Source organism: Balaenoptera acutorostrata, chromosome 10 (genome assembly GCF_949987535.1).
Source record: "Balaenoptera acutorostrata chromosome 10, mBalAcu1.1, whole genome shotgun sequence".
NCBI classification, from domain to species: Eukaryota; Metazoa; Chordata; class Mammalia; order Artiodactyla; family Balaenopteridae; genus Balaenoptera; species Balaenoptera acutorostrata.
Window position 1 is genome coordinate 100197222 of NC_080073.1, and position 15170 is coordinate 100212391.

The 15170-nt window shown below is 35.7% G+C and overlaps 1 protein-coding gene across 1 annotated transcript in view; it reads left to right on the forward strand.

Annotated features, from left to right (window-relative positions):
* The window catches only part of LOC103007135 (uncharacterized), a 243392-nt gene that overhangs the window by 112198 nt on the left and 116024 nt on the right, over positions 1–15170 (forward strand). Inside the window, 1 exon segment of the mRNA XM_057555781.1 lies at positions 11904–12167. Coding sequence (XP_057411764.1) covers positions 11904–12167 — 264 coding nt within the window.

Consider the following 15170-nt stretch of genomic DNA (forward strand, 5'->3'; position numbering starts at 1 on the left):
GTATGGTACATATAGGCACCTCAGAAGCTCCAGAGAAAACCTGACTTAAACTCACTGTGTTATCGGACTCTTTCACGGTTCTATAGAATTTTAAGAAGTATATCAACCAGTTAATATTTATACATCAGTGTGGCAAGGTATCATTATTATAGTAGTAGATGGGCACCATTTTTGTTTTACTGGAGGGAAATCCAATATGAATAAAATAGCAACTTTTCAAACATGACATTTAATCCATGCAGGTAAATCAAACTGAGAATCTATTATTCATTATTAAAGGGGTGGCATATTTTTATTACACTGAGAATGAAACACAAATACTGTGAAAAATTTAGTGCCTTTTCTTGAACTTTTAAGACACTTATCATGCAGTCATCTAGCAGGTACTGGCACCCATTTTAAAATATAGCCATGAAATTAATAAGTTTGAAGTTTTATGCCTGAAAAAAAGGATGCTCAATTTCAGTGAAAAAGGCAAATTTATTTTTTATTTAAAGCTTCCTAAATACTTAAGATGGTAAAGTACTTCAGTAATGTTCTGGTTCCAGTATGTATATGAAGAATATAGTTCATATTCTTGTCATTATTAGTCATGGCCCCAGTGTTCTTCCCTGAAGTGCTTTCTGAAAACTGCATATATCAGAAACTGATTAAAATGACCTAAAGTATTAATTCTTAAAATGTGATGAACCCAATATTTTGCAACAGGTTATTTTCTGTGTGACATTTAATATTGAAGAATTGAAATGATTTTAATAACTCCTTGGAAGGAGTGGTCTTAGGAAAGCTAGAGCCTGAGCATGATTGCTTTTATTGATTATTGATTATTACCATTCATAATGAATAGCCCTGGAGTATATTATATCATGTGGCTTTAAAAAGTTTGCCATTATATCAGTGGAGGAAGCCCTTTTTGTCAGTTCTTGAAATCGTCACTTCTGCTGGCCAAGAATTCCCAGAGACTTGTGAGAGTCCTGATTATAAATGGCTTCTCCTGAGTGGTGTGAATGGTCCCTGGGCATGCTGCTTTTAACAGTGGTCTGGTTCTGCTACTTACTTAGCATTCATCACTTTAGGAAAATTACCTAATCTCCCTCGCCTCAGTTCCTTCATTTGTAAAATGGGAATCTGTTACCTTATTCATAGAGACTTTGTGAGCATTAAATAATGTGATGTATAGATTGCTTAGCATAGTGGGTTGCATATAGGAAATAACTGGTAGCTATAATTAGTTTTTCATTATAATAATAATTCTCCATGTAGCATGTTCTCTTCTTTTCCCTCTCTGTTAGATTTCTCCAGCCGTCCAAAACATCCCTTCAAGAAGTATCAGTTAATCCATTCTTGATTTCTCCCTCTAAGAAAACTCAGTTTCCATTAAATTTATTGGATGCTCTTTTGCCTCTACTTCTTGTTACTGAGTGATGTGAGGGGTTTCAGGGCCATCAGTGCAAAAGGTCATGCTATCATTGTCTCATAGTCTCTGGCAGAGAGGAAGAATAATGTGTATTGAGTGCCTGAACTGTGCCAGTTTCATCACTATGTGTTTAATACACACGATCAGTGCAAATTTCACACAGAGCAATCTATTGTTAAACCCATTTTGCAGATTAGAGAAACTGAGGTTTTAGAGATGAGAACTTGACCAGAAGTTTGAAGCTGAGATTGGAGCCCACAGTCCAAACACTGAGGTTCACAGACTACCCTACAGAAAACGGCAAGAACTGATATGTTGGTTTTTCAAATCTGTAAACTACTCATCGATTCCTGTAATTTTTCTTTGTATTTTTACCGGTTTATTTCCATTTCTAAAGCCAAATCCCTCGCTCTTTCTGTCTCTTCTTCTGTCCTTTGTGTCGGTTTTCTACATCTGTTCACATCTGATTTACTCAGAGTTGAGTGCCCTAGTTACAAATTAGTAGTTGTCGTTCACTCTGCATGCAATTCAATAATCAAATCATTGTTACCAGTCTCATTTGGGAATGAGGCTGCTGTATTACATAATATTGACAGGTGGTCACTGAAACATATTTGCCAGCACTAAAATGTAAGCTTCTTGAGAGCAAGAACTGGGGTCTATTTTGTTCACTGCTGAATCTCTGGCACCTAGAACTTTGGCTGTCTTAATAAATATTTTTAAATGAATGAATAAATCTAAAAATTCAAAAGACTCACATTGCAGCCTTCAAATAGACAACTGTTTTCTGCTTTCTAGTTGAAAAATGTTTTAACTTTTTAAAACTTTTGGTGTTTTATGCAGATTCACATTCTTTATTTTATTGGAACTGCTTTCAAAATGCCGTAAATCCAACTTTGTCCTTTGTGTCTGTTCTCTACATCTGTTCACATCTGATTTATTCAGGGTTAAGAATGCCCTAGTTACAAAATAGTCGTTCTTGTTCACTTTGCATGCAATTCAACAATCAAATCATTTTGAATTCTCTAAAGAGGAAGAACTTGCTTCTATATTTGAACTCACTCACATTCAGAGGGAATAGGTTTTAATATTTCAACATCTATACAAAATGCTTTACAATGACTTTTAAGGCACTAATTCTCCTATGAACGCCGAGTGAAGTCTCAAAGGGCTGACTAGGGTAAAGAATTTCTCCAAGGTCACATGGCCTGGTAATTGCAAAGAACAGGGCTGGCTATCTTTTCCTATCTGTCTGCCTCATAGGTGTACCAAGCAGTACTCAATGACTTTGAACTGATGGGACTCTCAAAGCTTATAGTGGTGGCAGGAAAACAATTTGGGTTCAAACAAACAAGAAATCCCTAAACTCAAGGACCAATAAAGGTCAATCTAGTAAACTGCCAATCAGAGCATGTCAAGCCTCTGCTTAAGCTCTCCTAGTAGCTCTCCATTACATTTAGAATAAAATCCAAATTCCTTACCTGGGCCTCCAAGCCTTACGTGATCGGGCCTCTATCCCCCTTTCTAATTTATTTCATGTGACTTTTCTGCTTGTGTATTTCATTTGAGACTCACTTTCTGTTCTTTGAACAGACCAAGCTCCTTCTTATTACAAGGCTGCGTTAGTTATGGCTTCCTCATAGTGGGGTTCCTCCTCAAACCTTGACACTGCTGGTCCCAGGTTAAGTGTCCCTTCCCGAGACAACATTTTCTTAACAGAATAGCTCCTCCTCTGGTCATTTTCTAGTTCATCTCTAATTTATTTTTATTATTTAGATATCACTAGTGATAAATTAGAGCATTTATCACTATTGATGTTGTCTTACTTGTTTATTGCTTATCCCCTCCACTACCAGATTGTAGCTCAAGAAGAAGAGCTTATTTAATTTTTTTTTATCCTCAGTGCCAAAAATGGTGCTTAAGTACAAATGGGCATTTAATAAAGGTATGTGAATGAATGATTGAATGAATGAACAGGGGGAAGTCCTGAAGTTGGATATGGCTTTTGACATAGTCAAATCAATAATTTAGTAGCTGGGAAAACATGAACAAATCATTACTTTTTCAAAGCTTTTTTTCAATCACCTGTAAAATGGGCTAATATTAACTACATTGACACGCTGATCAAATGTTATATTGTGCATGTAAGAGCTTCGTAAAATGTAAAACACTGCACAGGCGTTAATACATTGCCAGATATCTTTGGTACAATGTGGGTTTCCCAAAGGGAAAGTGTTGATTAGCAATTATTGCCAAAAGTTTTATCCTTTCCAAATGATGTATTTGCCTGTTCCTTGTAAAACCATTTGTGGTTAATTTGTTGGTCTTTGATCTAATCATGCTGCAGATGTTCAGAAATGCCATCTTTTTGTGCATTGAGGCTCAGTCACTGGGGTTTGTAAAAGTAATGGGCTGTGCCCAATTTTTCCCCAATGTCTTCAACTCTCAGGGACAAAGAAAGGAAAAATCTATCTTTTGCCTAACAAGGAGAAACTGAAAATTCAACTTTTGTTTTCACTTCAAAAAAAGAAAAAAAAAAGGGGGGGGTAGGGGGAGAAATCCCAGAACTAAATTTTCTAAATTAAAATATTCAATTAGATTTTGCCATCTCCCTGGAGTGAAATATTCTTAGTTGAACATTTGAGTAGCATGTGAAGAGATGAGTTATGACACATTGAGGTTGAGGTCAGGTAATGGAATTGCGATGTAATGAGATGACATGCCATATATTTCCTCTTGATTTCAGTCAGGTTTGATGGAAAATGGTGGAAAGGCCATATTTTTTAGCCAGTAATTATTCAGGTATGAATCAGTTTGATTTTAGACAGAAATGTGGCCGCCCTAAGCTATGAAGTCAATTAGACATATGATCGAGGACACACAAACCTGTCTTGTCTTGGTATCCATATTGGACGATGATTCTGAAAGTGTGGTCTGAAGGACCACGTGAATCACCATTACCTTGACGTGCCTGTAAAAATTCAAATTCCTGAGCTTCACCCCAGACTTACTGACTCAAGGATGAGAAGGGGCCTAGAAATCTGCATTTTTAATAAACTCCTTTGGGTAATTCTTACACAAATCAAATTTGGGAGACTGCTAGATGATGTCCTTGAGGAAATCGTCGTATGATTGTGGAGGTTTCTTAAATAATTAAATTCTTTGTTGAGAAATCACAAAATTCAATTCAGGGACTGTAAGTTTGAGAGATCATAGACTTGTGCCCTCATTTTAGGAAGATTTTTATTCAGAATTACTAATTTGTAAGCTATCTGATGAATCTAGCCCTCAGAAAGACTCATTTTTTTAAAATTTATTTTATTTTTTATTAAAGTATAGTTGATTTACAATGTTGTGTTAGTTTTAGGTGTACAGCAGTGTGATTTGGTTTTATGCATATATATGTATATATATATTCAGAAAGATTCATTCTTTAAGGATGTTGGATGATGGAGTTTTTCAGGATGCTGATGATGGAATTTTGTTGGAGATGTTTTCTCTTGGTAAGTTCTGTGTCTACTTTTGATGCCTGAACTCAGTGGGAGCAATTAAGGAGAGAACAGGCTGAATACAGAGAAACGTGGGAAAGAGCCCAGCTCCTCAGCCTGTAGGAAAGGAGCAGGAAATAGGGTGTAGAGGAATGGTCTTGAGCTTCTTCATCAGGAATCCAAGGTAGGCTGTCTGATGTTCACCTCCAACATTTCAGAAGCATGGCATGAATGGCTCTGGAGCACATGGCCAGGAATCAAATCCCAGCTCTACCCTCTACACCTATTTTCTGTGTGACCTTGGGCCAGCTCTCTTTGCCTCAGTTGTGTCATTGGTCAAATGAAGTTATAATAGAATCAACTTCATAGGATTATTGTGGTGATTGTGTTCATAAGGATAAAGTGATTTAAAAAGTACCTTGCATTTAGTAAGCTTTTGATACATGTTAATGGTTGATGCTATACTGTTAGGATTAAGGAACTAAAAAAATCAATTTCTAAAACAGGGAACTGGAACTTTTACATTTGCACATGAGAGCACTGGTTTTCCAACGGTGTAGGTGTAAGATTTTCTCTCTTCTTCTATTCAGAAGCTATGATAGTTATAGCTGTTACCACCCTCTGTCCTTGATCCCTAGGCCAAGATAAGTTTCCAAGAATAATTACTTTCTTTCATCCCGCAGCAGAAAGACTGGGGATTAGAGCTAATATGTCTGTTTATTTATATTGGCTAAGGGAATGGAAAAGAAAATAATGGTATTATTAAACTCTCACTGGCTAACCTAGATTACCCTGTGCTGTGGCATCAGTTCCCACTCATCTGTCCAGAGTTGTTTGCCTCAGAAAGAACACTTTGCTATTTTCTAATGCAAATTAAGTATATTTATTTACTTCTTTGACTACGCTTATTCCCAACAGAATATTAGTCCCAGAAGACACCATTTTGTTCATTTCTCATTCTCCCAAATTGCCACCTTCCCTTCATCACCACTGTCCTTCCTTCCCCACCACTTCCACCACCACCACCAGCACTTTATAAATGGTGACACAAAGATCCATCCCAAAATGATAGGTTATTTACTGGAGTGTCACATTGGGATTTGATCTTACGTTTGTCTGATGCCAAAGTCCATGCTTTTAACCCATTAGGACATATAGCTTCCCTTTTAAATTAGAGAAGCAATTAAACAGGGCAGGATTGAGGTAAACTATTAGGACTGAGGTAAACTATACATAAAGTCAAAAGCATTTAAGATGCATTTATAGGAATTCCAACCAAAGAAATATCCAAACAGCGTCACTGTAGTCTTACCACAAACAACTGAAACATTGTTGGGTATTCTGCTTATCCACTGTAGTGCAGTATGTGAGTATTTGCGTTTTCCTCTACAGTTGGTTTTATCATGACGCTGGCAAAGAACCACTAGGTTTTCGACTTTATATCCAATGACTTAGAACTATGGCTCTGAAGCTATTGTGGTATAATAATCATGTTTATAGAACAGTTAAGACTGGATGTGAGTCAATACAAAGCAGGAGCAGTCAGTCAACATTATCTTGGTTATTTTATGGTAACAAAACCCCCCAGTATTTCAGTGGCTTAATACAATAGAAGCTTATTTTTCACCCAAGCTATGTGTCTACTTCAGGACAGCTAGGGGCTCTGCTTTACCCATTCTCATTCTAAGTCAAAGACTGGTCACTGGTCACTGTAGCAAAGGAGAAAAATGAAAGAAAACTCTGGAGACTCTAGAACCAATAATAAGTACCCTGGCCTAGAAGTGACACATATTCTGTCCACTCAGAGGTCATTGTCCAGAGCTAGTCACATGGCCCACCCAACCACAACGGGGCTTGGACATGCAATCCTACTATACGCTTAGAAGGTGAAGAGCTGGAAATATTTGATGAACAGCACTTATGACACCATAACTGCTGAGGAGGGAGTGAAGCTTTCTAATAAAAAGCTGTTCACAAGGAATTGATTTACCTTCTGAATTGGCAAACATTCCTATCAGTGTAGGGTTCAGATAGAGACTGAACTATCTCCTGTAGTACAGAAAAGATTTCTAACTGAGCAAGGGACTGAATATAACAGTGCTTCTTAAATTATGTGGCCTATGTACAATCAGTATTTTAATTAGATAGTCTGTACTCCTCAACAAAATTTTTTAAATGCCCTTTTCTGAGGTCACTGAGGTCTTTTGTTAATATTGTTATTATTTTAAGTTTTAAGAACTTCAAAAATCTTAGAATATCTTAGTAATTGTTATGAAAACATTTAAGTCTCCAAGTTCATGTCTGGGCCTCACCAGTATCTCTGCCTGTACTTTTGTTTGAAAGCCTGGAGATTAGAAATTATGCCCTCAAAGATATTGTCCAAACTGAAGACACGAGATTCTTTGGTTGTAATGAGCAAAACTTGGGGGAGGAAGAGGTATGTCCTGATGAAGAGGCTGTCATGAGAAAATAGTAGACTCTGTGTGTGTGTGTATGTGTGTGTGTGTGAGAGAGAGTGAGAGACACAGGCAGACAGACAGATATATTGTCAATAAATTTGACCATATTTAATTTGCATGTTTATGTATTACATATTTTAACATATATTTAACTATATGTTTAACAGAGAATAAAACTAGAAAGTTAGAGTGTGATGAGGTAGCATTAGGGTCTTTAATGCAATGCTGAAGAATTACAAGTTTTATGATAAATATAAAGTGACAATATGATGTCAGGCAAGAAACAGCCTACCAAGGAGCAAAAAGTAGAGCTTATACTGAACCAAAGTTTCTGGTAACATTTTGTTCAGCACCAGAGATAAAAGTAACTTTTTATGATCTGAGTGCAGGGCAAAAAAGCTGGGCAAAAAAATGAAAGTAGAATTTTCCATATGATAGATAATACTTTTATATTAATTCTGGATTTCATGATAAGGAAAGTATGACCCTTTGACATTCAATAATGAACTTTTCTGTTAAATATCATAGGTAGCCCTTCATTTTTAAGGTTTTATCTTTGATTTTATTGGTTTGACTATGATATGCCCAGGTTTCCTTTTTCCTTTTTCTTTTTGGGATTTTCTGAATTCCTTGGTTTCGTGGGTTGATGTCTTTCATCAGTTTTGGAAAATTCTCAGCTGCTATCTCTTCACATGTTTTTCTGCACCATTGTCTTTCTCTTTTCCTTTTAGGACTCCAATTACATGTGTTTAGATTGTTTATTACTGTCCCACACATCTTACATGCTCTGATCAGTTGGGGATTTTTCCCCCCTTTTTTCATTCTTTTTGCCTTTGTGCTTCAGTTGGGACTTTCCTACTGGCCTCTACTAGAGGTCATCTATCCTTTTTCTGCCATGTCCATTTCTACTGTTAAGCCCGTTCAATGAATTTTTCATTTCAAGTACCCTAAACATTTTTAAAGTTCACTCTTGAAATTTTCCTCCCTCCCCTGGTTATTTCCATCTTTCTCCCTATTTCTTTATCCTAATTATAATGATTGTTTAAAGTATTTGTTTGTTAAGTCTAACATCTGAGTCATCCGTGGGTCAGTTTCCATTGACTGTTCTCTTTTATCTGTGCATCACATTTCCCTGCTTCTATGGATGTCTCATATTTGTGTACTGTATGCCAGATATTGTGTATAAATGAATTGTAAAGACTGAAGTAGAAAATATTTACCCCGCACAAAAAAAGCAGCCTCTGTCAGGCAGCTAGAGTGATCTTTCTGATTAGAGTTAAGCTAGGTTGGGGTTAGGTTGTGGCTTTGATTAGTTTTAATTCACCACTGGTTTTAAAAGTTTTCAAGTGTGAAAGATCCCTCCTTCCAGCTGGGCTTGGTATCCAAGCACCACATAACCACTCCGCTCCCTAGCCCTGCCTTGAGATTTCTGTGCCGTGGAAGGTCTCTTTTTGACTTTCAGCCTGAACCCAATTGCTCACATGCTTCTGAATAAGAGTCCTAAAATTGAGAATTTGTAAATAGTAAGGACTCATTCTGTGTCTGGGGCTCATGTGTATTCGACATTCCACATTACTCCAAGATTGTTAAAATTTCAGCCAATTTCTCCTTTTACCTACAAAGTCTCTCACCCAGTGACAGATCTACTCCTTCACCCGTTCCCTGAGATTAAAGCTACCTCTAGTCCTAACTCATATATGAAGGGCTTATGCTCTCTGAGATTTAGTTTCCTCTAAGCTTCATGTCCTCAGCTTCCCAAGGCGTTCAAAATATACATAATTTTGTAATTTACCTGGAGTTTTTTCCTTGTTATAGTAAGAATTATGGGCATTTATGACCATCTCCATCATAAGGAGAAGCAGAACTTTGAAAGCCTTCTGTTTTTGAAATTACTTTGTCAACTTTTTTTCTGAGAATGAAAACAATAATCCTTCCAAATATTTCAGAAAATCCAGAAAATTGAAAAATACGTCGTCAATACGCATTTTCATCATTTTGTAAGACTTCCTTAATCCTTTCTGAGTTGCTTCAATTTAAAAGTATTTGGTGTCCAAGTGGAAGGAATTTTGCTTTCTCTTCCAAACCTCCGTACAGACTTCAGCCTTCAAAATTCTTGTTTGTTTCTTTTCTGCTTGTTCTCCACTCTCCTTTCACATGCACCTTCTTTGATATGGAAGATCAAACGCATCACCCTTATGTTATATGGCACTCAGAAAATAAAGCTACTCCGAAGAAATTATGACCTCCAGCTACCAGGACTTTGATGATGAGATAGCATTGGTAGTTGGGAGGAGACTGATCCATTTATTTTCTTTATTATATAGCATTCAATTACAAAGCTACAGAAAACTATGGAAACATCACATCATAGGACAGCTATGGAAATACTCAGGTTTGCGGAAAGCTTCCTCTGAGAGGTACAATGAAACTTAGTGATCCTTTCTTGCCAGAGAGGAAAAAAATGAGTCCCAATCTACACATTACAGAGCGAAAGATCTCTCCTACAACATACAGCAAGGGAAAGGCACTAAAAGAATAAATAAGACAACTGTTGTCAGATAAATTCCTCTATTTGATAACATATGGCTCTTATCCTCCTTTTCAGTCAATATCAGTGACTAGGTTTTGTCTTGTTCAAATACTTATTTTTTGGGGGGGACTGTCAGGGTAATTGCATGTGACACCTGTATCTTGTTAAATAGGCTGAAGTGAAGATCCTTTTGTGCCTAAAGACTGGCTTCTAATTTACATTGTTACAGGTGACACAATGCTGACTGGTGTTACTGGGTTATGTCTGGTAGCCTTGAACTGTTTCTCACGCACAAAATGATACTAGTGTTTTACATATTTACAGATGATCTTCAACCTTAAAATGTTCTTTTCTTCTTTATTAAAATAAACTATAATCTAAGTCATAGAAATAGTTGGGATAAAGTCATAAGATTAATAATAATAATAATATTTACGTGCATTTTACATTTTTATGAACATTTTAATATTTGTTATCCAAATTGATAATTGCATCAACTCTGTGAGGAAGGTGCTTATATTCTTTTTTTTATGGATGAGGAAATTTGAATGCATGGAAATTTAGATACAAAAAGAGAAGTGACTTGCCCAAGACCACAGGAAACTTAATGATAGAATTGGGTCAGTACTGGTCAAATTCTTACTTAATCTATTAATATTTTGAACATATCACTGAGTAAGATCAGGTTAGTATAAGAGGGACATTAGTTTTCACTTCTAAATGCAGAGATAAAAATTGATGAAATGACTATAATAGCAGCAGTTCAGCTTTATTTTTAAATGATGGTCAGAAACAGGTTTCTGACCCCATTTTTCCTCCTCCTCCCCATTTAGCTTTTATTCTCTTATCACAAGGGTTACTCACAGCCAACTAACCAAATGAAAAGTATGGGTTGATTAAGAATCTCTTTTGTCTGTAATTTGTGCGTAATGTTTTTAGCTCTCCCATGGGCTGTTGTAGAAAATGGTAAATCTGGTTTAAATGAAACCTGATCCTGTTAATGGTTTAATAGCAGCTGCCACAGGGTTATGGCATTTTTCAACAGATGCTTCTGCTTCATTTTAAACATAAACTAAGTCTTGGAATATTTATATAAATCATATAAAATATGCCTACATACTTTTGGTTAAATGTATTGTTATAAAATAGTCTTAGGCAAGTTCCTACCTTTGTCCATTTATAATTATTCACACAGAATTTTAAAAAAAAACCCAAGGCTATACTCTATTTTAAAAAAAGATTATTCATGTCTTGCACTTTCCTAAAAATTTTTTTGAAGGCTGGAGAATAGCCTCCATCTCTAGTCTGGGGATGTAAACAATGGCTTGGTCAATCTGATCATTCTATCCATCTTTATGCCTAACGTTATTTACTTAACACTGACAAATTGCTTATACAGTGATGTGCATTATAGGGTCAACTGAAATATACAGAGTTGTCACAAAATTAAATGGGACACTATATTTCTTTGAAGAGGTAGACCTTGTAATAGTTAATTCAGACTATCATTATGCCCAGGATTAGTTTCTCTGGAGTGTGATAGTTTGTTCAACCATTTTTTTTTTAAAAGAAAAGCATTTCTTCTGTTCAAAGTACTTGTGCTGGTTACCTGAATGATACAAAGATGAATGACAGGCAAGTAAAACAATAAGACAAAAGATAGAAATAGTTACACAAAGAGGTACCAGCTCAAGCAACAATACAGTATACCACTTTAGTTAACATATTACAAGTTTGAGTCCTAAAGCTCATAAAGGGCAGAATCTTGAGCTGGCAGGGTCAAATTTGTCGTGTTTTTTGGGGTCAGATTTTCATGGTGGTATGTTTGCTCAATTACCTTGGGCTGGAACATTTATTTATGTGAGTGCACCCAATGGTGAGTTTTTAAGAGCAAACAGTAAAAGTACAAACCAACTCTTAAGCTCTAAATTATCTGTGGGCATCACTGACTGTGATGTGTTTCTAAATACAAGCATCCTGGTCTTCCCCTGTCCTAATGTCTGTCCCAGGTACTCCCGTCTAAGAAGGATGTGAAACCTGGTGCAGCTTTCTTGTTTGAACTCATTCTCCTTCGTGGGAAATCTGCTTGTCTCCACCAAGTTGTGGGCTGGACAACTTTCCCTTTGTACGATAGCAATTTGGATGTAGTGGAGGGAAAATTCAAGTGTCCACTTCTCCGAGGACATTATGACCAGAAACTCGACAACTTCAGGAAAATTGAAGATTTGATATGCTTGGACCTGGACCACTGGCTGTGCAATCTCTACTTTCAGGTTTGCAATATGATTTTGTGAATGGGAAAAAGAATTTTTAAAATTTTCAAAGCTGCTTCTTTCTAGCCTTTAGCTTCCTTTCATGCTATTGAAAATTCCAGTATCATAAACCTATAAAAGTAATTACATCTTAATACTGATTTCTCATAATGCAGATTAAATTTATGTCTACAAACAAGGGGTAAAATTCTAGAGTTAGAGATCTTAAGGATAATTTAATCCAAACGTCTATGTTATAAATAAGTCCGGACATCCATCCAAGTCCCCTGATTTCCAGTTTACAATCTGTTGCTGCTGGAGCAGACTGGTCTCACCAACATTGGACAGGGGATATATTTCTTTATCGAAAGTTCTTATTGAGCTTCTGTTGTGTGTTGAGCATTGCTTGTTCCAGGGATATGAAGAGATAGATGTGGTCTCTGCCTTCTGGATGCTTGACATTTATTTGATGAGACCAACAACAGATACCCAATGACCCACATTTCCACAGGATGAAAGTGGCCATCAGAAAGCTCTCTTTGCCATACACATGGCTTCAGTGTAAGCTGCCTAGTTTACATCAAAAATTAAAAAAAAAAAAAACCACTTGGTCACACACCATTTATTGGTATAGGTTTGGCATTCTATTTTCTAACCAAGTCTTTTAGCAGAAATGCTGTTGTGTAAATTCATTTTAGGCCACCACCTTGGAGGATCCAAAAAAGAAAATGACAGCATACATGAAATATAAAGCATTCCAACACATTTTTAGTCAAATTATTTTTGTCTTATATGTCCAAATTTGTTCTACCTGTTTATGTTGTTTTTCTGGGGTGCTTGTATCATAAAATGCTATGATTTATTTTCTTCCTTACCTGTATGTTTGATATTTTTTTCAGTCTGTCTATCTACCTACCTACCTAACGGAAGGAACCACTAAATATGGACATTTTCAGGAAACACATGTAGTTTTGACCTAAAAATTAGCAGCTACATATCCTTCTTATAGGATGGTTTTCCTGTTTTCTATTTAAGTTTCATTAACTGACATGTTTTCCCTTTTAGCTAATTCAGTTATAATGTTTTGCTGAAATATCTTCTTGTCACAGTCTAGGTATGTTATTAAGAAAACCACTCTTAGATGAATATGTGTCTTTCTATTCATTCTGGAAATAGTGGCATCCTAAAATAAATCTGACTGTATGTTAGAATCATGTGGGAAGCTTTAAATATACTATAGCTTGAGTCCTGTTCCCAGATCTTTTGATTAAATTGTTTTGAGGTGGACCTCAGGATCAGACATTTTTAAAAACTTCTAAAGATTAGAAAATTGGTATAAGTTTGAAAAGGAAGACCATCATGAATGAATCCAAAGGATTTATTAAAAAATCACCCAAACTTTGAAGAAAACTGTAGAAAACACTCAACAAAGTATTTAACAAATTGGTGACTTGAATACTGTACAAAGAGATCAAAATGAAATGAAAATGAAAATATAGCCATTAAAGAAAATAAATTTTGGTATTTATTAGGTAATGTAAAAGGCATTAATAATATTTCACTAAATTTTTCATTGTTACCTAATGTTCAGTGTTCTATAAATTATGACATGGAAAATCAGTACTTTGTTTCATAAAAGATAATTTAGGTAGTACAGATATCGATAATAAAGAGATATATATTTTATATTTGAGATAAAATCAAGAAGTCTTGTTTAAAAGTTACAAAGTCAAGAAAAGAGATTATCTGATGAACAACAATAGAATAACTTGATTTCACTAAAATCTACTTGATTTGAACTCATTGCCCATTTTTTTCTCCTGTTTTTTCTGACTCCCTGTTTAAAAAAAAAACTTTATGAAAAAAGTAACATTATGATTTATCTGTAGAGCCCTCTGGCTATTATCCATTACAAATGGACATAATTGTACACTAGCTTTCTTATTTGATAGACAATAACAGAAGTTTTCTTCCTGTGTATATTTCATAAGGAGTTGGGGAGGGGGAGTGAGTCCTACTAATGAGAATAGTACTATTATTCAAGACGTATGATTTTCTGATTGTAAGGCAGAATAAGTACGAATGTAGATACTTCTCTTTCACAAGGATGAAAATGAAAAATTTTTGTCTTGAAACCCTATTTTCCTCCATGTGAAATTGTGAAATACGTGGATTTTTCTGATGTGAGTTTTCTCAAACACAAACATTTCTGAACAAGTTAATTTTGAGTAGTCCTTCTGGAGTTAGGAGAAGAATAACTTGAGGTTGGGAAGAGAAAAGAAAGATAAAGTAGATATTGGAACAGAAAAGGGGTTCTGCAATGCAGACTTAGAGATTAGAGGAAACAAGTAAAGTCTTGATCATTTCCCTCTGGTGTCTGTTGGAGGAAGGAAAGTGCCACAGTCAGAGGGGCTGGCCGAGCCAAGGTGTGTGCCTCAGCCATGACCTCATGTGTTACTAGGGGTAGAACTCAGGCTAATAACCCTGAGCTTTAAGAAGGAGACTGGAAGTTGCTCTGGTTCAACCCCCCGAGTGGGTGTGGAAGAATGTAAGATGGAAAATTATGCAAGGAAGATAGCCTTTAACTTCTTCCTAGAAAACCTTTTCTATCAATCCCTCACTTTCCTGAAGACTTCATTTCCTGTGTCATTGATTATTTCTACCAAGCATTTTATTATTAACATTTTAAACATAGAGAAAAGTTGAAAAAATTGCATACTGAGCACCCTTATATTCACCACTAGATTCTACAATCTGATCATTTATTTTTGAACTTAAAATATTGTTTCTTGAAGATAGTAAATACTAGCTAGTAAATGAATATTTGCTAATTTTATTCCAGCATGAATATTAGACACACAGTGTTATTTGAAAGAAGAAATTAAAGAAATTATAAAACAAAGAAACTAATAAACATATAGAGCAATGACATTGTATGTAAACCTGTTAATACAAAAAATGCATTTTTTTTGTAATGAAACCAAACAAAAACAAATGGAAGTTTTGGAAAAATTGAATTCATCG